This window comes from Sprattus sprattus (genome assembly GCF_963457725.1).
Source record: "Sprattus sprattus genome assembly, chromosome: 5".
Taxonomy (NCBI): Eukaryota; Metazoa; Chordata; class Actinopteri; order Clupeiformes; family Clupeidae; genus Sprattus; species Sprattus sprattus.
The window spans coordinates 20227521-20254786 of NC_137924.1; the positions used below are offsets into that span (position 1 = coordinate 20227521).

The 27266-nt window shown below is 41.3% G+C and overlaps 1 protein-coding gene across 1 annotated transcript; it reads left to right on the top strand.

Annotated features, from left to right (window-relative positions):
* Positions 1–20958: 20958 nt before the first annotated feature.
* On the top strand, positions 20959–27246 carry lcmt2 (leucine carboxyl methyltransferase 2; the record flags this gene model as incomplete). Its single annotated transcript, XM_080839698.1, is given in 11 exon segments — positions 20959–21090; positions 21371–21501; positions 21596–21715; positions 21717–21777; positions 24512–24619; positions 24811–24898; positions 25170–25391; positions 25737–25873; positions 26499–26686; positions 26788–26923; positions 27049–27246. Coding segments are annotated over 11 exon segments (1521 nt in total).
* Positions 27247–27266: the final 20 nt, after the last annotated feature.

Sequence of the window (27266 nt, forward strand, 5' to 3'; positions counted from 1 at the left end):
TGCTGGCAGAGCCTTGTCCTTTCTCGTGCTTGACGTTCTCTTGGTCGGTGTTCTCGTCCCTTTGGCTGTGAAGCAGGCTTGGGTGTTTCTTGCTGCAGATTTCACAGGTGGCTCTTTTGTTACAGTCTTTTGCCATGTGCCCTTGGGTCAGACACCCGAAACAAAGTCCTTTACCTTTAATGAACTCAACTCTCTCTTTGTTTGGCAAACTTCTTATCTTGTAACATGCGCTCAGGGTGTGTCTGTTGTTACAGTACAGGCATGGCTCTTGAAACGCGTTGCTTGCCTGCTTGTACTTCCTTGGTTCTGAGGCATCCCCTTCGTCTTGCTTAACACTCGTAGCACAGCCAGTGGTTCTTTTCAGACCGCCTCCCTGGGCAGAGTTAAAGCTTGACCTGCCTTTTTCGGAGTACTCGTTTACATCACCGAACAGTGGGTCTGAAGCTATCCTAGCTTGTCGGTTGATGTACGTTGTTAGATCAGAGAACTTTGCTCTTCTTCCTTCCCTTTCTTGTATGTCGAAAGCTATGACTCTCCATCTTTCACGAAGTCTGAAAGGCAACTTTGAAAGGACGATCCGAAGGTTGCACGGGCTGTTCATCTCCTCGAGGTATTCCATGTTTTTCATGACATTGTTACATCCGGTGAGAAAGATGGAGAAGCTGTGAAGTGATTTGGCATCTTCTGCTTTGACTTGAGGCCATTTGAGAGCCTTGTCAACATAGGCTGCAGCTATTTTGTACTCGTTGCCATAGTGATAGGTCAAGAGCCTTCTCGCTTCATTGTAGCCTTGTTGTTCGCTCATGTGTTGGCAACTTCTCACAAGTTCTCTTGGTTCACAGCTGGTGAATTGCTCTAGATAGTACAAGCGGTCTTCATCGTTGTCTGTGCGGCTGTGGATGATGTGCTCAAAGGCCTTCAAGAATGGCAGGAACTCGAAAGGATCGCCACTGAATACAGGGACTTCTCGTTGAGGTAAGTTGGCTAGTCTCTGTTGTGTGACTAACATCTCTGTGATATCCTTCTGTTTCAATATCACTTCGCCAAGTTCAATCTGCGTTCCATTGGAATTTGTACTTACGAATTTGTTGTTGTTGTTTTCTTCCTTTACTTGCGCATAAGACTGGTGTGTAGTTGGAAAATGAGAAGCACTGTTGTATTGGCTAACTCGAAGACTGCTGGTCAAGTTTGGTCTGACATCTGGAGCATGATGTTCGATGGTTGCTGCTGTAGGCATGTTCTTGAAGAGGTAGGAATTAATTCCGTTGTTGTCCATGTTATCATACTCTTCAAAAACTTGTAGCTTTGCTGTTGACTCTGCGATAGCAGTCTCGACATCTAGTTCCTCCATTTGAGCCTTCAACTGCATCTGCTTGGTTTTCATTTGAGCCTCCAACTGCATCTGCTTGGTTTTCATTTGAGCCTCCAACTGAATCTGATTGGCATTCAGTGCCTGTTTCTTCTTAAGTGCGGCTGCGCGTGCGAGTAGGGCTGCTCGGTTAGCTTCCTCTTTTCTACGCACAGATGAAGCAGTAGATGACACTGTGGATGACTTTGAATGTCTACTGCTTACACTGCGTACAGTGACTGAACTGTATTTTTCATATACAGCTGATGCACTGTCGTCTGGATCCACATACTCAACGGCAGACTCACCTTGCTGTGTCGTCGCGTAAGTCTTTGGAGTCACATATTCAGAAGCAGCCTGTTCGTAAGCGGGGTTGGCGTTCCGTCTTGCTTCTATTATCCAAAGCTCTATATTAGTCAAAAGGTTATCATACTTCATAAAGTTTGGCTCACTCCAATACTGCTGATCAGCTTTCCTTTCTTCTTCTGATAATAGTTCACTTACTGTATTATTCACTTCAATAAAATCATTCAGAAATTTGGAGTAATCACTGAGATGAATCCTTTCCACTAAAAGTGCATTAGAATCATTTATCATGAGGTTTTCAATTTCCTCTGCTTTGGAGACAAGGCGTGCCAATATATGTTTCCTAAGTTTCATTTGTTCATCACATTTCTGTTGTAGGGCCTTTGTGGTCAACTTGATCTTTCTTCTTTTGTCTAGCTCCACATTGCCTTCCATCCTGGTTTCATCCAAATCAGACATTTTAAATTGGCTACTAATGATAGACAAGTCTCTTATAGCAAGCTCTTACAAACTTCTGAAATCCCGTTTAACAGTCCTTTCAGCTCAAAACATGTAAATGCTTTCCAGAGAAAGATTCCAGGGCTGTCTTAATTTTCAGAAACAAACTCGAGCTTCTTATGGGCTTATATGACAAGCTAGCAATAGCACTTTTCTCAAATGTCCTGTGTGGCCAACGGCAAATAGCACGTCTTGAAAGTTCTAATGTTTTCCTTTGTTACTTCGCAACGTTACTTGGCTACATTGAGTACAATGACATAATCATCCTTATTTCGCCAGCAAGATCTTTAAATAGGCGTATCAGTTCATTCAATGGTTCTTTGGGTACTCATCCATCATCATAGAAGTCGTCTGGAAATCCGGTCGGCTGCAGTTGTAATCACCGCTAATGCTTCAGCTGGCTAGCTTCCTTCATCAACTGGTGTCCAGGGCAACGCAGCTTTCCTCGGCTTACGATGATCCTCTCTCGCCTTCAGCGATAGTTTTTCTACTTAATGTAGTGGCTTAAAGTTCCCTTCTTTTGGTCAGTATGTAGTTCTTATCTTAAACCTTAAGTAACCACTCTTAGACGGAAAGAAAACGAGTCTACGCGTGTACTGTATTTCAACAACGGTAGAAAAACTGTGTTCGCTCCGTCTTTTACTGAAATTCTGACAAGTGCAACAAAGTGACAGTTGATACATCAAAAACAAACAATTGATACATTGATGCGTGAGCTCGCAACGTCACAGCTCACCTCTGGTTATTCCAAACAATGCAATGCGTGAGCACTAAACATATTTTAGACTGAAATGTAAACTATAAATACAAATATGCTATCAATGTAAATAACAATCACTAAATATTAATCTAAGTTATATAATGTCTAAGTTTAACCAACAATATGAAAATGGCACTAACACCATCAATGCTAAATAAGCTGGTTGGAACATCAGTGATGATGAAATTTTGCCAAGGTAACAAAAGTTTAAAGAAGGTGCTTCTTGTGGTCCCCTCTTTGACCACCATCTTATTTAGTTTAACTGGGCATGGATATTTAGAAACTAACATAAAATGTTACTTAGCAATTATCCAGCAATTCCTGGAATTTTTAAACAAATCTGTCAAGTCAAAATATCAGCTGCTAAACAGAGGAAGTTCATGGCAGACCTTCTAGAAGGCTCTCAAGGTGGAAAATGACTCCAATAAAAGACTTATGTTACGGTCTGGTTACATCTATACAAAATGATAAAGGTTGGTAAAAATCACTGAACAAGTATAAACAAAATAGTTTTGAAAGTGAGTGGCAAAACATTTCAATCTATCTCAGTCAAAATATCAGCTGCTAAACAGAGGAACAATGCAATTGCGCACTCTAGCGGGGTAATTCAAGTAGGCCTACTGCATTTTTAAATTCAACCCGTCATGAGTAACGGACTTGAGAGAACCATAGCTGACTTTTACACAAGAGACAGTGCGACAAGAAAACATTCATCATCTGAAAACTGGAACAGCCTACCATATCCTCTCCGCGTGATGATCCTACCTTATATATTTCTGTGCGTCTGGATGCAATTTACACTAATTCACACAATGTACAGAAGAGAGGTTGAAGGACCATTTAGTGCGCGACAGAAACCCCAACAAATTATTATTATGCCCGAGAGAGCATGTAACTACGCGAGAGATGGAGTGGTTGTTAGTGCTATAGTTTGAAATTATATTTCTATTTTATTCAAATACAACTTTACAATTATTCAACTGAAGGAAAAGTAGTTAATTTGTTGTTTAATTTTCATACATAACCAAAGTGTGTATTCATAAATAAATGGTTAATAATAGACCAAGGGCAAGGCCCACTATCTTGATAACCTAATATTGATTAGGTATCTAATAATGAACCTACATGTTACTATATGTTCATTAGGTAGTCAATCTTTATAACTATCTATTATTGATTAGGTATCTAATAATTAACCTGCATGTTCTACTACTATATGTTCATTAAGTAGTCGATCTTTATAACTACCTATTATTGATTAGGTATCTAATAATTAACCTACATGTTCTACTACTATATGTTCATTAAGTAGTCAATTATTAACCATTCATAATTAACTAGTTTTTTTTTAAATTTTACCTTCTATCTATTGAATACCTTCAAAGAATATAAAATGAAGACTTTAAAACCAGTCCGTTATTTAAGAGATACGTATATTTATTTCTTTATTTTGAAAAGTCTCCTCAGCATTTGTCTGATGGGGAAGCAACCGGTCGACTCTTCCTCCTCCTGCGCAGCAGGGCCATCCAGGGTGGTGGTGGGGGCCTCAGCAGGGCCATCCAGGGTGGTGGCGGGGGGACCGGCAGGGCCATCCAGGGTGGCAGCGGGGGCCGTCCGGTTCCTACGGCCAAACCTCCAGAACCGGTTCTTACGGCCAAACCTCCAGAACCTCCAGCTGGTAGCGTTGGTTCTGCTCTGGGGATTAACCAGCTGGGCAATGGAGGTCTCAGAGGGCACAGTGACGAACGCATGGTCACCGTGGTTCAGGGTTAGGTCCGGAGTGACTAGGTGGTCACTAGGTCCAGGGGCGGGTTGAAACACGGCAGCAGTCTTGACAATACCATTGAGCAACTCCTCAGGAGACACCAGAGGGGCATTCAGTCTCTTCCCCTCCATGGCCAGGGCAAGTGAGGAGATGGTGGCAAGGAGATGAGCACCAAGTGTGAGCTCAATCTGCTCATGCAGGGCTGTCAAATCAAAGGAGGTGGCGGCAGGGAGCTCAGCAGCAAGTGCAAGCTCAACCTGCTCAGCCAGGGATGTCACCTCAGCGGCGATGGCGGCAGGGAGCTCAGCACCAAGTGCGAGCTCAACCTGCTCAGAGGAGCTGGCGGCACTGACTGGGACCTCAGGAGCAAGGTCGTCCTGGACGACTGCCTGGGATGTCACCTCAGAGAAGATGGCGGCAGGGAGCTCAGCAACAAGTGCGAGCTCAACCTGCTCAGCCTCCTCTGGGCTGACCTCTTCAAGCATGAGGTTGTCATCCAGGGAATCATCAGGGTTGGTTAGGAGTGAAGTAGGGGTCATCTCATCTGGGCTGGGCTCAGGGAGGGGACTGGGTTCCTGGACCTCGTCCCAACAGAGGCGTGGGCTGGGAGACTTTCCCTCGGGAAGCGGAGACGTATCACCCGTACTGCAATCCATGTTGATCCATCTTGACAAGAAATGAGGGACAGGACGCCTCGCAGCTCTATTTATAGGCTACACGTGACGTCACGACTAAACTTTGTAAAAGCTACGTGACTATGCATTGTTGCGTCATTAACGGCCTGTAGTGCGCCCTAAAAGCATAATCATTTGGCTATGCAGATTACAAGAAATGGTTCATGTTTGAACCTCTAAGGCTAGTCTATAATCATGAATCCCAAATATAAAATGGTAATACAGCCTGTGTTTGTTAAAAATGCGTCTAAAAATCGTACAAAACACTGATTAAACAAGTAAAGCACCGATGTTGTTTTTTGCAGTTAATATGGAAGGCTGATAATAATGATCGCATAGGCCTATCATCGACAGAAATTGATGTTTTCTAAACGTCAGTTGAATATTGTTGCAGAAATAGCATAAAATAACATAAATGTGACAAGGGATACGACGGGCCTATTTCGAAACATTAAAAAGTAGGCTATTGTTTTCAACTAATCACCAGCGATTTGCGTGCGGTATCAGGAGAGCGCTGAAATGTGGCAGATTGTTCTTCACTCATGTTCATCTGACACACACCATACGAGCCAATAGCCGTTTCTAGCAATGGTACAGGCCTCGTTTATAATATTATTGATACTATTGAACTAAAGCCCATCATCCGCGGCATGCCGTCAAATGGCAGCCTTCCGTATGGTGACGAGGCCCAGACGTGTAGGCTATCTCTATGAGTGAAAGGGAGCTAATTTGCATGTATAATAGGAATACAGCTGCATTCAAGTCAATACGGACAACATCAGTAAAAAAGCCGCACTCAAATCGCCAGTAATTAGTTCAAAATAGAGTTGACTCCTTTTTTTACGTCTTGCGAAATGCTGTCAAAACACTGACTGGTCTTCATTTGATAGCCTATTATTTGATATATGCGATTAAAAAATGTATACTTATAGATACACCTATTTAACAATGGAAACGAATAGATGCCTAATTCAGAATAGAAAATAATAGTTACAATATTAACAACAGGTAGTAATAAAGATAGTGGCCATTGTTCTGTTATTAATTAATTAATTATTATTCAACACTGGGCTTACTATATGGAAATCAGAGAGTTAATTCATTAATTTGGTTAATAATTCATTTTTAATAAACTAAAAAGAACAATGATAATAATAATAACAGTACGATATCTAATAATACTAACAGTAACATATGACCTTTTTAAATTAGCCTATTATAATAATGAATAAGCCTATACACTCATAGCAGATAGCTTTAGCATAACACATTGCTTTATTTCCATTACATGACTTATTACATATTGAAGTAAACTGGTGATACATATTTTCAAAGAAGATAGCTATATTTTACTCTAATAACATCAACATTAACACCTAGACCCATGAATAACTGAAGTCTGTCATACTACCACAATCTTGAGAACTTGAGATGTCCCTCTGGTTTATCAGTGCAATCCTTTTCTTCACAGGTGTATCTGTAAGCCAGAAGACAGCAGAGGCTATGTGGACTACTACTTACAGCTCTGACAATGAAAACAAGTATGATAGTTTTGTTGCCATGGTGACCAGACTGATCACCATGAAAGGTACGAGATGGAAGACGTGCAGGTGTCACACACTAGTGCTGTGTTTTATTGAAGGTTGAACCCTGAAAGAAAAGGTCATTTATGCTCCGGTTTGTTTTTCTCCAGGGCGGTTCGATGCTAAGCTCTTGTCCGGTTTACCTTGTGACTGCAAGATAGCTGGGTTTACCTTTGACGAGGTTAGGGCCCACATTTCCATTATAGAAAGGAAACAATGCATAAGGAGAACTAAGAAGGAAAAACATGTATGAAAAAAACCTCTATCTCCTTGTCTCTTTTCAGTTCATCTTCAATTCAGTCCTGTGAGCCCTCATATTCGCAGTGGAGAGGACAAGCCGTTCTGTGGTCAGGGATCAATAATTTAGCTGCTCTCCGGGGGATCAGATCTTCAAAGTTAAGAAGACAGCATGAGTCCCTGTTTTCTTTGGCATTTGCTCTATGGACAACTACTCGAATTCTGTCTGTGAGAAGGGGTGTGGTCATCTCTACATTTCCTTCATTTCTGTCCCTGTGTGTGTGTGTGTGTGTGTGTGTGTGTGTGTGTGTGTGTGTGTGTGTGTGAGTGTGTGTGTGAGTGTGTGCGTGAGTGTGAGTGTGAGTGTGAGTGTGAGTGTGAGTGTGAGTGTGAGAGAGAATCTGGAGCGCACACGCGCGGAGGAGCAAAGGAGCAGAGAGAGAGACCTTCTACTGAAAATCACCCTAGAAATTAGCCAAGCATGCATGTTTCAAATATTCACCAAAAATCCACTTTTCATCTTACAGTCAACTTTTTTTCAGATTTGTGTACTTAACATTCTCAAGTGTCTTCACATGAACTTGTGATTGAATCAGAGTATCACTTTTTGACCTGTTGATGTGTAAAGCATTATTTTAGCGTTAACAATGTATCCAATTTGCTTTATATCAATCATTTTTCAAGATATGAAGTTGCCTTTGCACATGGGAACATGTTGTAGTGTTTTCAAGTGACATATCAAGTTTGGTGTTGATTTGTCAAAGATTTGCCAAGATATGACTTCACTTCCTGTTTGGCAACTTTTCTGCTGAATTTGAGTGGCTGTACCGAACAAACGGTTGTGAGGATCAAAATTCTAAATCGTAACTTTTGTGAGGCTAGGTCTGAAGATCACCTCTGGTGATTTTGATGAAGATTTGCCAAAAATTGTAGGAGGAGTAGGCTTTCAAAGGTTTTTGATAAAACCGGAAATAGCGGAAAATCTATATAACCGGAAATTGACGCCAAGGGGTGGGTTTAATTCGTCTTGATCCAGGGAATCCAATGGTACCTAATTTTTGAAAATCGGTCATACCAAAAGTTGCGTGTGTTACAAAAGTCCAACTTTGACCTGTTGGTGGCGCAGGAGTGGTCTAATGAGAGCCATGAAAATTGGTGTGAATGAAGAAGGGACTGAAGGGACTGTCCTTAATGAGTGTGCCAAATTTCGCAAAAAGATACCATATGGTTCTAGGGGCTGCCATTGACTCCCATGGAACAAGAATAACAGATACAATAGGTTACCTCCTACCGGAGGAAACCTAAATATGGCAGACAAAGCAGTAGCCTAGAAATGCTAAGCCCCCTAAACACTTCATCGAATGCATCATGCTGCATCATGCTACATGTTATTAAAAATTAGTTCACGAAAATGAAGAAAAAGCGCAATCTTCCTCACAATTTCCATTCATCTTGGTAATAACCTGGCAGTCCAAGGCCATTCATACTCCCATGAGTTAATCCATGTCCACCAAATCCAAAAATATTACTACAAAATGGCTTTCAGAAGATAACCTTGGTGATAGAAATTATTGCCAAAAGGTTTTAAATGAATGTCTTTGAAACAAATCTATTTACTTTGTGAACACATTTTGACAGTGACAGTTATGTAGGCTACTGACAGCTGAGTAGGCTACTTAGCTATACATTACAGCCATCAGTAGCGCTATTACATGTAATAAATACATTTCACATTGATTTACATTTGTTGCTTGCTTTTAAAGTGGAAAATGGAGAGAGAACCACAATGCCCCATTAATATAGTGCAATATTAGCCTATGATAATGTCCCTGACTATGCCCTCTGCTGCTGTGCAGACAAAAAAAACACACAGTTTGACTGTGTCTGTCTGTTCCCACTGCCATGGTCACCTATGGCCAAATCAAAATTCAGCAACCAGTATGCTTGTGAGAATGGCTAATCTTAATGGAATTTTGTAGGCTCATTAAGCAAGCACTCATAGTACTAATCCATTTGCTGGCTAAAATGTAGCTGAGGCCACATAGAGTGTCGCAGTCAAGATTGCCACATTACCTACATGATTCCTGTTGTCATTGTGGGTAAAGATGTACACCCTCATAGGGCCATATCTCTTTTGACAGGTAGTTTGTTACACTACATAGCCTACAGTATACAGACAACAGATTAGGATATGAAGTTTAGTTGTCTGACCGATCTCTAGGCATTAATCATCACACTAATGTCAGCTAGCTGGAGACACAGGCTCCTCTTTCCACTGTCATCATTACTATTATTATTGTGTCAGTGTCACTAATAGATTGAATTGTTTTTAGGCAATATGTTTTAATTGTATCTTAGAAATCAAGGGTCAGGAGACAGCAGTTTAAATGCATGAATTTACTTCAAAATATATCATTAAAATGATGTAAAGCTTGTTGACCACCTGCCTTATCAGATCTAGAGTCCTCTGTAGAAGACATGCCCTTCTCCTTTAGGCTGTATTGCAAAGTCCATCTCCATTTCCTGCCTGAAATTCATGAAAGCTCTTGAGCTTGTTGGCCTCTTTGGAATAGGTGAACAAGCTAGACTTCTCTTTCATAGAAACGGACAGCCTTATTGAGATCCTTGAGCAGAAAAATCTAGCAAAAATGCAGGCGTGTAAGTTATGCTTGATTTTTTTTATGTCAACCCATCAATGCTAAATAAGCTGGTTGGAACATCAGTGATGATGAAATTTTGCCAAGGTAACAAAAGTTTAAAGAAGGTGCTTCTTGTGGTCCCCTCTTTGACCACCATCTTATTTAGTTTAACTGGGCATGGATATTTAGAAACTAACATAAAATGTTACTTAGCAATTATCCAGCAATTCCTGGAATTTTTAAACAAATCTGTCAAGTCAAAATATCAGCTGCTAAACCAAGGAAGTTCATGGCAGACCTTCTAGAAGGCTCTCAAGGTGGAAAATGACTCCAATAAAAGACTTATGTTACGGTCTGGTTACATCTATACAAAATGATAAAGGTTGGTAAAAATCACTGAACAAGTATAAACAAAATAGTTTTGAAAGTGAGTGGCAAAACATTTCAATCTATCTAAGTCAAAATATCAGCTGCTAAACAGAGGAACAATGCAATTGCGCACTCTAGCGGGGTAATTCAAGTAGGCCTACTGCATTTTTAAATTCAACCCGTCATGAGTAACGGACTTGAGAGAACCATAGCTGACTTTTACACAAGAGACAGTGCGACAAGAAAACATTCATCATCTGAAAACTGGAACAGCCTACCATATCCTCTCCGCGTGATGATCCTACCTTATATATTTCTGTGCGTCTGGATGCAATTTACACTAATTCACACAATGTACAGAAGAGAGGTTGAAGGACCATTTAGTGCGCGACAGAAACCCCAACAAATTATTATTATGCCCGAGAGAGCATGTAACTACGCGAGAGATGGAGTGGTTGTTAGTGCTATAGTTTGAAATTATGTTTCTATTTTATTCAAATAAAACTTTACAATTATTCAACTGAAGGAAAAGTAGTTAATTTGTTGTTTAATTTTCATACATAACCAAAGTGTGTATTCATAAATAAATGGTTAATAATAGACCAAGGGCAAGGCCCACTATCTTGATAACCTAATATTGATTAGGTATCTAATAATGAACCTACATGTTACTATATGTTCATTAGGTAGTCAATCTTTATAACTATCTATTATTGATTAGGTATCTAATAATTAACCTGCATGTTCTACTACTATATGTTCATTAAGTAGTCGATCTTTATAACTACCTATTATTGATTAGGTATCTAATAATTAACCTACATGTTCTACTACTATATGTTCATTAAGTAGTCAATTATTAACCATTCATAATTAACTAGTTTTTTTTTTAATTTTACCTTCTATCTATTGAATACCTTCAAAGAATATAAAATGAAGACTTTAAAACCAGTCCGTTATTTAAGAGATACGTATATTTATTTCTTTATTTTGAAAAGTCTCCTCAGCATTTGTCTGATGGGGAAGCAACCGTCGACTCTTCCTCCTCCTGCGCAGCAGGGCCATCCAGGGTGGTGGGGGGGGCCTCAGCAGGGCCATCCAGGGTGGTGGCGGGGGGACCGGCAGGGCCATCCAGGGTGGCAGCGGGGGCCGTCCGGTTCCTACGGCCAAACCTCCAGAACCGGTTCTTACGGCCAAACCTCCAGAACCTCCAGCTGGTAGCGTTGGTTCTGCTCTGGGGATTAACCAGCTGGGCAATGGAGGTCTCAGAGGGCACAGTGACGAACGCATGGTCACCGTGGTTCAGGGTTAGGTCCGGAGTGACTAGGTGGTCACTAGGTCCAGGGGCGGGTTGAAACACGGCAGCAGTCTTGACAATACCATTGAGCAACTCCTCAGGAGACACCAGAGGGGCATTCAGTCTCTTCCCCTCCATGGCCAGGGCAAGTGAGGAGATGGTGGCAAGGAGATGAGCACCAAGTGTGAGCTCAATCTGCTCATGCAGGGCTGTCAAATCAAAGGAGGTGGCGGCAGGGAGCTCAGCAGCAAGTGCAAGCTCAACCTGCTCAGCCAGGGATGTCACCTCAGCGGCGATGGCGGCAGGGAGCTCAGCACCAAGTGCGAGCTCAACCTGCTCAGAGGAGCTGGCGGCACTGACTGGGACCTCAGGAGCAAGGTCGTCCTGGACGACTGCCTGGGATGTCACCTCAGAGAAGATGGCGGCAGGGAGCTCAGCAACAAGTGCGAGCTCAACCTGCTCAGCCTCCTCTGGGCTGACCTCTTCAAGCATGAGGTTGTCATCCAGGGAATCATCAGGGTTGGTTAGGAGTGAAGTAGGGGTCATCTCATCTGGGCTGGGCTCAGGGAGGGGACTGGGTTCCTGGACCTCGTCCCAACAGAGGCGTGGGCTGGGAGACTTTCCCTCGGGAAGCGGAGACGTATCACCCGTACTGCAATCCATGTTGATCCATCTTGACAAGAAATGAGGGACAGGACGCCTCGCAGCTCTATTTATAGGCTACACGTGACGTCACGACTAAACTTTGTAAAAGCTACGTGACTATGCATTGTTGCGTCATTAACGGCCTGTAGTGCGCCCTAAAAGCATAATCATTTGGCTATGCAGATTACAAGAAATGGTTCATGTTTGAACCTCTAAGGCTAGTCTATAATCATGAATCCCAAATATAAAATGGTAATACAGCCTGTGTTTGTTAAAAATGCGTCTAAAAATCGTACAAAACACTGATTAAACAAGTAAAGCACCGATGTTGTTTTTTGCAGTTAATATGGAAGGCTGATAATAGCCTAATGATCGCATAGGCCTATCATCGACAGAAATTGATGTTTTCTAAACGTCAGTTGAATATTGTTGCAGAAATAGCATAAAATAACATAAATGTGACAAGGGATACGACGGGCCTATTTCGAAACATTAAAAAGTAGGCTATTGTTTTCAACTAATCACCAGCGATTTGCGTGCGGTATCAGGAGAGCGCTGAAATGTGGCAGATTGTTCTTCACTCATGTTCATCTGACACACACCATACGAGCCAATAGCCGTTTCGAGCAATGGTACAGGCCTCGTTTATAATATTATTGATACTATTGAACTAAAGCCCATCATCCGCGGCATGCCGTCAAATGGCAGCCTTCCGTATGGTGACGAGGCCCAGACGTGTAGGCTATCTCTATGAGTGAAAGGGAGCTAATTTGCATGTATAATAGGAATACAGCTGCATTCAAGTCAATACGGACAACATCAGTAAAAAAGCCGCACTCAAATCGCCAGTAATTAGTTCAAAATAGAGTTGACTCCTTTTTTTACGTCTTGCGAAATGCTGTCAAAACACTGACTGGTCTTCATTTGATATTATTTGATATATGCGATTAAAAAATGTATACTTATAGATACACCTATTTAACAATGGAAACGAATAGATGCCTAATTCAGAATAGAAAATAATAGTTGCAATATTAACAACAGGTAGTAATAAAGATAGTGGCCATTGTTCTGTTATTAATTAATTCATTATTATTCAACACTGGGCTTACTATATGGAAATCAGAGAGTTAATTCATTAATTTGGTTAATAATTCATTTTTAATAAACTAAAAAGAACAATGATAATAATAATAACAGTACGATATCTAATAATACTAACAGTAACATATGACCTACATGTTACTATATGTTCATTAGGTAGTCAATCTTTATAACTATCTATTATTGATTAGGTATCTAATAATTAACCTGCATGTTCTACTACTATATGTTCATTAAGTAGTCGATCTTTATAACTACCTATTATTGATTAGGTATCTAATAATTAACCTATATGTTCTACTACTATATGTTCATTAAGTAGTCAATTATTAACCATTCATAATTAACTAGTTTTTTTTTTAATTTTACCTTCTATCTATTGAATACCTTCAAAGAATATAAAATGAAGACTTTAAAACCAGTCCGTTATTTAAGAGATACGTATATTTATTTCTTTATTTTGAAAAGTCTCCTCAGCATTTGTCTGATGGGGAAGCAACCGGTCGACTCTTCCTCCTCCTGCGCAGCAGGGCCATCCAGGGTGGTGGGGGGGGCCTCAGCAGGGCCATCCAGGGTGGTGGCGGGGGGACCGGCAGGGCCATCCAGGGTGGCAGCGGGGGCCGTCCGGTTCCTACGGCCAAACCTCCAGAACCGGTTCTTACGGCCAAACCTCCAGAACCTCCAGCTGGTAGCGTTGGTTCTGCTCTGGGGATTAACCAGCTGGGCAATGGAGGTCTCAGAGGGCACAGTGACGAACGCATGGTCACCGTGGTTCAGGGTTAGGTCCGGAGTGACTAGGTGGTCACTAGGTCCAGGGGCGGGTTGAAACACGGCAGCAGTCTTGACAATACCATTGAGCAACTCCTCAGGAGACACCAGAGGGGCATTCAGTCTCTTCCCCTCCATGGCCAGGGCAAGTGAGGAGATGGTGGCAAGGAGATGAGCACCAAGTGTGAGCTCAATCTGCTCATGCAGGGCTGTCAAATCAAAGGAGGTGGCGGCAGGGAGCTCAGCAGCAAGTGCAAGCTCAACCTGCTCAGCCAGGGATGTCACCTCAGCGGCGATGGCGGCAGGGAGCTCAGCACCAAGTGCGAGCTCAACCTGCTCAGAGGAGCTGGCGGCACTGACTGGGACCTCAGGAGCAAGGTCGTCCTGGACGACTGCCTGGGATGTCACCTCAGAGAAGATGGCGGCAGGGAGCTCAGCAACAAGTGCGAGCTCAACCTGCTCAGCCTCCTCTGGGCTGACCTCTTCAAGCATGAGGTTGTCATCCAGGGAATCATCAGGGTTGGTTAGGAGTGAAGTAGGGGTCATCTCATCTGGGCTGGGCTCAGGGAGGGGACTGGGTTCCTGGACCTCGTCCCAACAGAGGCGTGGGCTGGGAGACTTTCCCTCGGGAAGCGGAGACGTATCACCCGTACTGCAATCCATGTTGATCCATCTTGACAAGAAATGAGGGACAGGACGCCTCGCAGCTCTATTTATAGGCTACACGTGACGTCACGACTAAACTTTGTAAAAGCTACGTGACTATGCATTGTTGCGTCATTAACGGCCTGTAGTGCGCCCTAAAAGCATAATCATTTGGCTATGCAGATTACAAGAAATGGTTCATGTTTGAACCTCTAAGGCTAGTCTATAATCATGAATCCCAAATATAAAATGGTAATACAGCCTGTGTTTGTTAAAAATGCGTCTAAAAATCGTACAAAACACTGATTAAACAAGTAAAGCACCGATGTTGTTTTTTGCAGTTAATATGGAAGGCTGATAATAATGATCGCATAGGCCTATCATCGACAGAAATTGATGTTTTCTAAACGTCAGTTGAATATTGTTGCAGAAATAGCATAAAATAACATAAATGTGACAAGGGATACGACGGGCCTATTTCGAAACATTAAAAAGTAGGCTATTGTTTTCAACTAATCACCAGCGATTTGCGTGCGGTATCAGGAGAGCGCTGAAATGTGGCAGATTGTTCTTCACTCATGTTCATCTGACACACACCATACGAGCCAATAGCCGTTTCGAGCAATGGTACAGGCCTCGTTTATAATATTATTGATACTATTGAACTAAAGCCCATCATCCGCGGCATGCCGTCAAATGGCAGCCTTCCGTATGGTGACGAGGCCCAGACGTGTAGGCTATCTCTATGAGTGAAAGGGAGCTAATTTGCATGTATAATAGGAATACAGCTGCATTCAAGTCAATACGGACAACATCAGTAAAAAAGCCGCACTCAAATCGCCAGTAATTAGTTCAAAATAGAGTTGACTCCTTTTTTTACGTCTTGCGAAATGCTGTCAAAACACTGACTGGTCTTCATTTGATATTATTTGATATATGCGATTAAAAAATGTATACTTATAGATACACCTATTTAACAATGGAAACGAATAGATGCCTAATTCAGAATAGAAAATAATAGTTGCAATATTAACAACAGGTAGTAATAAAGATAGTGGCCATTGTTCTGTTATTAATTAATTCATTATTATTCAACACTGGGCTATATGGAAATCAGAGAGTTAATTCATTAATTTGGTTAATAATTCATTTTTAATAAACTAAAAAGATCAATGATAATAATAATAACAGTACGATATCTAATAATACTAACAGTAACATATGACCTTTTTAAATTAGCCTATTATAATAATGAATAAGCCTATACACTCATAGCAGATAGCTTTAGCATAACACATTGCTTTATTTCCATTACATGACTTATTACATATTGAAGTAAACTGGTGATACATATTTTCAAAGAAGATAGCTATATTTTACTCTAATAACATCAACATTAACACCTAGACCCATGAATAACTGAAGTCTGTCATACTCCCACAATCTTGAGAACTTGAGATGTCCCTCTGGTTTATCAGTGCAATCCTTTTCTTCACAGGTGTATCTGTAAGCCAGAAGACAGCAGAGGCTATGTGGACTACTACTTACAGCTCTGACAATGAAAACAAGTATGATAGTTTTGTTGCCATGGTGACCAGACTGATCACCATGAAAGGTACGAGATGGAAGACGTGCAGGTGTCACACACTAGTGCTGTGTTTTATTGAAGGTTGAACCCTGAAAGAAAAGGTCATTTATGCTCCGGTTTGTTTTTCTCCAGGGCGGTTCGATGCTAAGCTCTTGTCCGGTTTACCTTGTGACTGCAAGATAGCTGGGTTTACCTTTGACGAGGTTAGGGCCCACATTTCCATTATAGAAAGGAAACAATGCATAAGGAGAACTAAGAAGGAAAAACATGTATGAAAAAAACCTCTATCTCCTTGTCTCTTTTCAGTTCATCTTCAATTCAGTCCTGTGAGCCCTCATATTCGCAGTAGAGAGGACAAGCCGTTCTGTGGTCAGGGATCAATAATTTAGCTGCTCTCCGGGGGATCAGATCTTCAAAGTTAAGAAGACAGCATGAGTCCCTGTTTTCTTTGGCATTTGCTCTTTGGACAACTACTCGAATTCTGTCTGTGAGAAGGGGTGTGGTCATCCCTACATTTCCTTCATTTCTGTCCCTGTGTGTGTGTGTGTGTGTGTGTGTGTGTGTGTGTGTGTGTGTGTGTGTGTGTGTGAGTGTGTGTGTGAGTGTGAGTGTGAGTGTGAGTGTGAGTGTGAGTGTGAGAGAGAATCTGGAGCGCACACGCGCGGAGGAGCAAAGGAGCAGAGAGAGAGACCTTCTACTGAAAATCACCCTAGAAATTAGCCAAGCATGCATGTTTCAAATATTCACCAAAAATCCACTTTTCATCTTACAGTCAACTTTTTTTCAGATTTGTGTACTTAACATTCTCAAGTGTCTTCACATGAACTTGTGATTGAATCAGAGTATCACTTTTTGACCTGTTGATGTGTAAAGCATTATTTTAGCGTTAACAATGTATCCAATTTGCTTTATATCAATCATTTTTCAAGATATGAAGTTGCCTTTGCACATGGGAACATGTTGTAGTGTTTTCAAGTGACATATCAAGTTTGGTGTTGATTTGTCAAAGATTTGCCAAGATATGACTTCACTTCCTGTTTGGCAACTTTTCTGCTGAATTTGAGTGGCTGTACCGAACAAACGGTTGTGAGGATCAAAATTCTAAATCGTAACTTTTGTGAGGCTAGGTCTGAAGATCACCTCTGGTGATTTTGATGAAGATTTGCCAAAAATTGTAGGAGGAGTAGGCTTTCAAAGGTTTTTGATAAAACCGGAAATAGCGGAAAATCTATATAACCGGAAATTGACGCCAAGGGGTGGGTTTAATTCGTCTTGATCCAGGGAATCCAATGGTACCTAATTTTTGAAAATCGGTCATACCAAAAGTTGCGTGTGTTACAAAAGTCCAACTTTGACCTGTTGGTGGCGCAGGAGTGGTCTAATGAGAGCCATGAAAATTGGTGTGAATGAAGAAGGGACTGAAGGGACTGTCCTTAATGAGTGTGCCAAATTTCACAAAAAGATACCATATGGTTCTAGGGGCTGCCATTGACTCCCATGGAACAAGAATAACAGATACAATAGGTTACCTCCTACCGGAGGAAACCTAAATATGGCAGACAAAGCAGTAGCCTAGAAATGCTAAGCCCCCTAAACACTTCATCGAATGCATCATGCTGCATCATGCTACATGTTATTAAAAATTAGTTCACGAAAATGAAGAAAAAGCGCAATCTTCCTTGCAATTTCCATTCATCTTGGTAATAACCTGGCAGTCCAAGGCCATTCATACTCCCATGAGTTAATCCATGTCCACCAAATCCAAAAATATTACTACAAAATGGCTTTCAGAAGATAACCTTGGTGATAGAAATTATTGCCAAAAGGTTTTAAATGAATGTCTTTGAAACAAATCTATTTACTTTGTGAACACATTTTGACAGTGACAGTTATGTAGGCTACTGACAGCTGAGTAGGCTACTTAGCTATACATTACAGCCATCAGTAGCGCTATTAATAATAAATACATTTCACATTGATTTACATTTGTTGCTTGCTTTTAAAGTGGAAAATGGAGAGAGAACCACAATGCCCCATTAATATAGTGCAATATTAGCCTATGATAATGTCCCTGACTATGCCCTCTGCTGCTGTGCAGACAAAAAAAACACACAGTTTGACTGTGTCTGTCTGTTCCCACTGCCATGGTCACCTATGGCCAAATCAAAATTCAGCAACCAGTATGCTTGTGAGAACCTAGCACCTAGCACCATCCATTAGGGTAAATTCAATAACATATAATGTTCTCTATACAGCATTACCTGCTGTCTTGCCTGCCACACAAGACAAATCCCTCTTTGGAGATTCTTATCTGATTACAGCAGTCAGCTTTTCTTTGCCTTGGCCATAAACTGTATTGATAAGTTCTAATGCAACTGCATTAAGCTGGCTGAGCAGGAAATCTTAACTTACCGAGGAGGACATTGCAGTCTCAGGTGAAAGCAGAGAGACACTATGTCTGGAAATTGAAGCATTTAACTTTTTAGCATGTATCTTCCTCTCCTCAAGCCCCAGTTTTTGATGTTGTGCTGATGTTATGTTCATAGATAGTGAACGTTTGAGTTCTTTCTTCACTACTTGACTGATCTGGTCTTTAAATGATGTTGTAGTAAAATATTGAGTAACTTCATTAGCTATAGTGGGATAGAATTTGAGAAGTGACAGACTCTTTAGTGACATAATTTGGTGCCTTACTATGAGTCGCTACATGGGAGGTAGAATTCTGAAAACTGAGAAAAATGGTTAATGGAATTTTGTTTCCTTCAGTTAACCTTGTTGGCTCCATGGCTAAAGTGGGAAGTAGTAAAATCTTGCTGGCTGACCCCCAAAATTTACTTCGTAATTTGCATCCTAAAATAATCACTTTTTAAGTGGTCAGGACAGGTATAGCGTGAGAACTTTGGTGTCTGATGAAGATGCCATACAGAAAACGGATAAAAGGTAGGCCTATTACTTGCATCAGTTCTTTGGATATCAATAAAACGATTGTTTGGTATGCATATAAAAGTAAATCAGTATCTGATTACTCCTTACCTGTCCATTCAAATCAAAACCCTGCTTTGGCTGGTAGAGGAGCAAGGCATCAGATTCTTTCTGTAATGTTTAAGCTGTAAGAGATATTAAACAAATCATTTATAATTCAGTTACAATTACAGAGGCAGTTGTAGCTCAAACTGGACAGTCTTTGGGGCTGTGTGCTAATACTGACCAGTACCACTAAGGGGAGCTCCAGAGTCTGTTCCATGACCGAACAAATTAATTAAATTCCTTGATTAAACATAAGACATAGCATTAAATGATGACTCTGTAACATATTTATTTTCAGTTGAGTTGAGAAGACATTGTGAGTGCTAGCTCACTAGCTTTATTGATACAGGTCCGCGCTGGAGGAAACAGTCAGTGTCATTGAAAGTCAGATTCCCAGCATGCATTGTGCCTTAAGGAATTGTTTTAATACACCTTTTTTATACTTGCACACTGCTGTAACTTCCCACATTTTAGTTACGACTGCCTATGTATTAGAGTTAATAAACGTTTTGATAGCTCGTACATTATAATTAGTTGCAACCCTTAACGTGAACTATAGTGCTGACGGTCTCTGTCTGAACTCTCTCTTCAAGCGAGCAGAACACTCATGGTTCATTTCAGATCGCATAAATCTTTCGCCTTTTACTAAAGATTTCCGTGGAGTGGACCACTATGAGTTTATAGTAATTTTTTGACACCCTGCCTTACGGTGGGGTTCCTATTGGTGTGAAAAATAATGAGATAAGTTACGGAACTCTATGGTGGAGTATCGAGATCGGTGCTGCCGATACTAATAAGGGAGAGTGCATTGCCTGGCGTAGGTGGCCCGTGTTCACGTGTGGTTTAGTGTTCTATCTATGGAAAGTGTAATAGTACTTTGACCGTCACTCACACTGTTGGGATACCGTACTTTCCCGACTACGAAACGCACCGTCTTTATATCGCATTACAGTATTTTATGTCATTTTATAAAACATACCGTGTATTAACTGCAGTTTATTGAACGCTACATCATGTTGTCAAGTTGTGGTTCGAGCGCTACTAGCTATTTACAAGTTGTATGAAGTAGGGATGCTCATTTCAAGCAAATATAGCCAAGGATACTTACACCCCTTACCACACACACACACACACACACACACACTCGAATACTCCATTGCCACTCACTAAAAGTAATTTATGTATTAAGTGTTATGGCGTGGTGTGGGAATTGGCGCTAAACGTTGACAGTTTTTAAGACCAGCTCATATAAAAAACTGTATTGTATGTGCTACCAAAGGAACAATAAAGGTAAAAGTGGGAATACAAACCAAAATAAAAAAAAGCTTGAAATCCTTTTTTTAAATACAAAGAGCCTACTACTGTTGTTCAGCTGAAAAAGGTCATTTGAAGTCGTTTGGAAATCTGCATGAGTCATTCCACCTGCCTGAAATCAATAAATAAGTTTCGACTTTTATTATGAAAACAAATTGACACTTCCGTTATTATGGCTAGCTACATAGTGCTCAGCAGAACACGCCTTCATCACTGTCATCATGTAATTGCTGTTAATGCATGTGTTTGAATAATTCAGGTCATTGCCGTGTAATTCATGATTTGCATTGATATCTAGGATATCACACACACACACACACACACACACACACACACACACACACACACACACACACACACACACACACACACACTTTGCTCTCTATACTCAATGTCCCTTTTTCAGATGCTGTCATTGGGTGCAGGTTTTGACTCCCTGTACTTCAGACTACATGCTGAAGGAGCTTTGGAGGGAGTGATCGTGTTTGAAGTAGACTTCCCCAATGTGGCTCAGAGAAAGGCAGTCCTGAAGAGCTGATTGGAAGCCCCCCTGTCCCAGAACTCAGGTGAGCTAATCAACAGTTCTTCAGGTGATAAATCAAGATTACAAGCATAATTTGAGTGATTTAACAGATGAAAAGACGGAGAAAGGACACTGCCATTTTTAGGACACACTGTGTGGTGTACTGGTTGTACTCAGAGCTTATACTCTATATATATTGTGTTTAGAACTTCCAGAAATGAATGATTTCTCTGTGTATTTGTTAACTGTCTCAGGACCATTGTACGTATCTAATGGTCAGAACCACCTTTTGGGCATGGACATCCGTCAGGAGAAGGAGTTTGAGTTAGCCTTGTCAGAGGCAGGCTTTCAGTGGAGCTGCCCAACACTGTTACTGTCCGAGGTGGTGCTCACGTACATGGAAACGAAAGAGTAAGTGGCCAGAGTGACCGAACAGGTAATAAATGTGTGTATATATTTACATTGTCTCACAGTCACATTTAATCTTTGTGTTCTGATGTCCTAGGTCAGACAGTGTGATTGGCTGGGCAGCCAGGCTCCTCCCACAGTCGATGTTTGTTGCGTACGAGCAGATCCGCCCTCTAGACCCCTTTGGAAGAGTGATGCAGGGTCACTTCCTGAAGCTTTACTCTGCATGCACTTAAAAGCTATCCAGATTTGTCAGATAGGCAACGGTTCTTAAACAAGGTGGGACCATACATGACATTTAAAACTCAGTCTTTAGCTGTTGACGTTTCTCTTAAATTGATAGACACCTTGACAAACAGCACACCACAGAGAGCTTGTAGTAGGTTGGGATTGGATGTTTGCAACAGTTAGATAGTAGATTGATAGCAATAATAAATCTGCTAAAACGTCAATATCGTGTACGTGTGGAGAATGTTCTTCATTTTCGCTTCTTGTGTTTATGAGAGACTAAAGTCATTTTAGACTTTAAACTGTTTAGTAATGTAAAAATATGAATATTACTGGTAAAACACTTGTAACTTAAAATTCTTAACAGAAGTAGCTTGACATCCGTGTAGACACAGTCACTGTTGTTCTCTGAGTCTCACATAGCGCTTTCACAGTTTACTGCTCTTGGCTATGTTCCCATTACCAGGCTAAAGTTACTCAAATCTGAATTTTGCTTTAATGTGACACGGATCATATGTTTTCAGGGCTGTGTGGATACAGAAAGCAATCTTTTCAAATCTGATTTGAGTCACTTTTGTGTGGCCATTCGTCATGAAAGAGATTGATCAGATCAGAATTCATGTGGCTTTTTGCCTGTACGTCTCACAAATATGACATTTTTTGTTGTCGATCGACACAGATGACTCGTGCAGAAACATGTGGTGTTGGAGGACAGATGCGTTCACTTTACAGTTAGATTCAGGTTACTCGTAATTATGAATGTGAAACATCAAGATAGGAAAATCCGATCTGAGCAAAAACATTAGAATTGAGCAATGAGGCCTGTAATGTGAACGTAGCCAGAGGGACATCAGGCATTTGCCTATTATAAAAAACTGAAAGTATTTAGTACAGTATTAAACTGAATTTGCACTATTTCAAACACGCAACGGTCATGTACATCAAATACTCAAGCAATAATATAAAGACTACAAAATAGAGTACTATCCACTTCTTTACGTAATGGCAAATGCTCAGCCGCTACTTGTGTAGACAGGGGGATTGCATCAATCACTTAAATTAATCAACTCAAATTACAGTCTTTCTTAGGTCTCGCAGTCAAAGAGTCCCTGAAACATGTCACAATTACATTGCTTCCTGCAACAGGCATAACTTGGTCACAGGTCTTTCCAGGACACTCTGTCTGAATTTGGAACGCTTCTTACATTCCCTTTGTAATCTGGCGTAGTCATGATGAAACGATCGATCACCCATGAGCTTCATAGACCTGAAGGATCATCAATATCACCAACTGCAAAGTTCCTTTTCAGGTTGGACCAGCACTGCCGTTCTTGCAGCAGGGGTAAATATTTTGTAGTCAATCTGCCCCAAAAGAAATTGGACAGGTACTGAATTTGCCTCCGTCTCCTCCTATTCTCTTTCTCAAAGACACCTGGTGGTGTAGATTTAGTTTTCATCAATATAAGATGATTTGGAGTGAGCGCTTCAAGATCCTTTGGATCTTCTGACATCTTAGTCCAGGGTGTGCTGTTGAGTAAGGACTCTACTTTCACACAACACAACAAAAGTGTGTACAGGCCAATATCATCATCATCATCATCATCATCATCATCATCATTATCCAGAACTGTTAGCAGAGCACCAAGTATCTCCCTCACTGTCCGTATGGTAGGACACAACGGGTGGATTAACAATCCATTCAGTTTGTTTTTATCATCAGGTCTTTGACTTTTGAATTGACTCACATTATGTACATTATAGCTTCACCAAAAACTCTTTCTGCACCAATTAAATGTGTTCCGTGATCTGATCTGACAATATAAACCTGTCCTCTCCTACTGATGACCAGTGTTGAGAGAGTGCTGGTCCAAGCCAAAGACAAGCTCAAAGCCCCTTCACGATGGCAGTTAGTGGGAGGATGAATGAGGAGAGGGGGAATGAGTGCCACCTAGTGGGGACCAAGGTCATAGTGAGAGGCCTACACCCCTTATGTAACTGTTTAGTCCAAGGGCCTTAGTTAACAATCAGTCAGTATATATTGAGTTGTATTGATTTTTAGGATATAGTAGTATAAGGGTCATATGTTAGTTCCATCCCTCCACAATACATAATGACACAATTGTCCAATAATGATAATTCAGCACCTGAAAACTAAATATTTTTTTACTGCAGGGAGTTGAGCAAGGCACTCAACCCCAAGGCACTCTCCCGCCAGAAGTTATTTCAGTGACACATTAATTCCTACCTGGTATGGTGAAGGAAATGCCAATGAAGATCATTGAGCTAAAGAATGTGTCAGAGCTGGCCATCAAATCAGATTGGTGGACTTCACCGTTTATTAAAAGGGGTTCAACTGGCGTTTTCCATTAGTAAGCTGAAAAACTAGCATGTTCATCTTAGCATTAACAGACTGCAGAGACCGTTTCCCTGCAAATGTTCTTCTTCGTTCCATAAGTAAACACTGCCTGTGTTGATGTGGTTACCTTCTTTTCATTGTTCAATACTGTACGAAGACTTTGTTTCCTCATTGAAGCAACATGGGGTTCCATGACGAATAATATCAAACAGAATATGTGTTATTAGGCTACTAAACACGCAACACTCATGTACATCAATTACTAAAACAACAGTATAAATATAAAAAAATGACCCCCTGCTTTACATTATGGCCCTAACAGGCGTAGATACCTCCTAGATTCTAGGAGATTCTCCTAGGACCTAGAAGACCCATGTAGACCTATTACATACAAAGATAAGTAATGTCCTGTCCCTTCCACACACACAGGGCTGGGAGCAGTGTGTCTGTTTAGACATGAACCAGTTCTACCTGGGTCTGTTCCCCCAGCAGGAGAGACAGAGAGTGGAAAGATTGGAGCCATTTGATGAGTTTGAGGTCAGATGTTCCTTCACCTGTTCTTTCAGTCTTTACTACGTGACTCATTCAGCCCCTTAACTCATTCATCTCTCATCTCAACTCTCCAGAGAAGTATACCTCGTTGTTATTTTCATTTAAGAAAGTTTTAAAGATTAGTTTAGCCTTGGTGTTTCTTTATTGATTTTGTTTGTTCATCTCTCTCCCGTCAGGAATGGCACCAGAAGTGTGCTCACTATTTCATCCTCACTGCCTCCAAAGGCTCTCTTACCAGCCAGGCTCTCCTCAGCCCTCCCACAGGTACTGCAAACCTGCAAACCACACCATGAGCCCCCACATGTTTATAGGAAAGTGCTACAACACTCATCCTTTGATTTATTTCAAATCTTTATTGTCTTTATATGTAAAGCACATTGAGTTGCACATGTGTATGAAATGTGCTATATAAATAAAGTTGCCTTGCCTTTCATGTGTGCTTATCATTTCCTATCTGAAACACAGGTAACTGAGTTGCTGGAGCTGATAACAAAAATAGTATCTCTCTGAGACAACATGATTTGATCCTCCCCAGTGTCCCCTATTCCTCCTCTGAAGCCCCAGCTTGAGCCTGAGCCTCTGAGTGTTGGTCTCCTTTCGGGTGACCCTTGTGTGGAGGGCCTGGGGATGGCCTCAGCCCTGCTGGAGACTGACGTCCTCATGCTCACCGGAGGATTCGGGATGAGTGGCAGAGAGACCGCCGTCAGAGGCCAGGGTGGCTGGAGCTGGGCCAGCGTGGAGACCTCGGCAGACTGGGGTAACAAGTTCCTCTGCTACCAAATGAGCTTGGACATGGAATACATACAAAAGTTGCCCTTAATCAATTCTGTAGTTCACTCTTCAGCAGTAGTCTTGTCAGTTGTTTAACTAATCTATTTGTGTATATGTGTCATTCCATGTACATTCAACATATTTTAGAACATTTTCCTGACTGACCATCTTTAATTTGCTTCATACTGTATATTCGAAGCAAATCAAAGATAAGAGGTTCAGTCAGGAACATTTTCTAAAACCTGTTGATTACACATTGAATTCCATGGAATTATTCGATATCTACAGAGGAACTGTTTGTAGATATCATGATGGGTTTGTTGTCCACCAGGTGCTCGACTATACCACACAATGACAGCAGTCTCTGGATGGGGTGCACTGGTATTTGGGGGCAGGTCATCCCCATTGAAGCCTTTTGGTGATGTTCTCAAAGTGATCTACGGCCTCAGAGAGCACACAGAATCCACTGTGACATCTTTGTCAATGACTGTGTCAGTGAAAGAAGTGGAATGCAGTGGCTGTCATCTACAACCAAGATGGCGGCATACTGCTACTTTGCTGAAACATAATAGTAAGGGTAGTAACTTGGTACAGCAGTACTTCAGAAATTATTATTTTTTAAAGCACACATGCAAAGCGAGGGACTCTGGGTAGAGTGTTGAAGAGAGGTAAGATATTTGTTTGCATCTGGACTTGAGTGTAATTTTCGGGTTATCTTATTCTTCCAGGCCAAACTTTATTAGTTGTATGTGGAGGACGTGCAGAGGTGGAGCCAGTCTTAGGTGATGTCCACTTCCTGGATTTAGAGACCAAACACTGGACACAGGTCTGTGGCGGCAGTAACATTTTGGCTTGTAGACACTGAGCATTCGGTTGAAGTCTGACTACTTGGAAAGAACACAAATCAATTTCAACCAGCAAAGAATGTTTACATTTTCCCAATGTTTCAAAGAATTTTTAATAATAATAATAATAATAATATAACTAAGTACATATTGTGATTTTCAAAACTAATACTAGTGCCATCATTTGCAGAGTTTGCTAGCCAAAAAGGATTTCAGAGAATATTTCTAAGCTGGCTCTGTCCTTACAGATTTCAGTGGAGGGTGTCTTCCCTGAGCCTCGGCATTCGCACTCCTCTTGTGCCTATCAGGAAGGTATGGTCATATTCGGTGGTCTGGGAGGAAAAGGAATTCCTTTAGGAGATACCAATTTACTAAAAGCCACATCGAAAGGTTTCTGCTGGGAGACATTACAGGTGCAACCTGCTGTACCACCCAGGTGTGTCTAATAGGGATTATCAGTTCATGTCTCTTTTCCTCTCTCCTTTGTCTAAGACCAAAATTAAAAGTCTTACCCTCAATCCTGTCTCTGTAATTTAGGTATTCCCATTCTGCCTATGTGTTTGGTGAGAAGCTTGTTGTAGTTGGTGGAGTTTGGCTCCAGACGGAGAGTGTGCCAGGAGTGGCAGTAATCAACCTGAGCACAGGTGCCAGTATGGAGTACGACCTGGACACTGTGAGTTAGAGCTCTGTTTCTGAATATTAGACATAAACTTTCGGTAAAGTAGAGAAGAAATGTTTTTGATTGTTTTTTAAATTTTGTATTCTATCCCTTCCTTGTCTCTGTCTGTCTATCAATAGTCTTCCATTCCTTGGCCCCTCATGCTGCATTCCTTCTGCTCTGAGCTCCTTGACCCAGAGAGGTCAAAGGTCACTTTAAGTGGTGGAGGAGGGAACTGCTTTTCATTTAGGACGCACTTAAATCGCCATCCTGTGACTGTGGACCTGAGTCCAGCACTCGTAGAAATGACCACTTCACTCGTCGCAGAGCCACTATAGATCCTAGAGGAAGACATGGC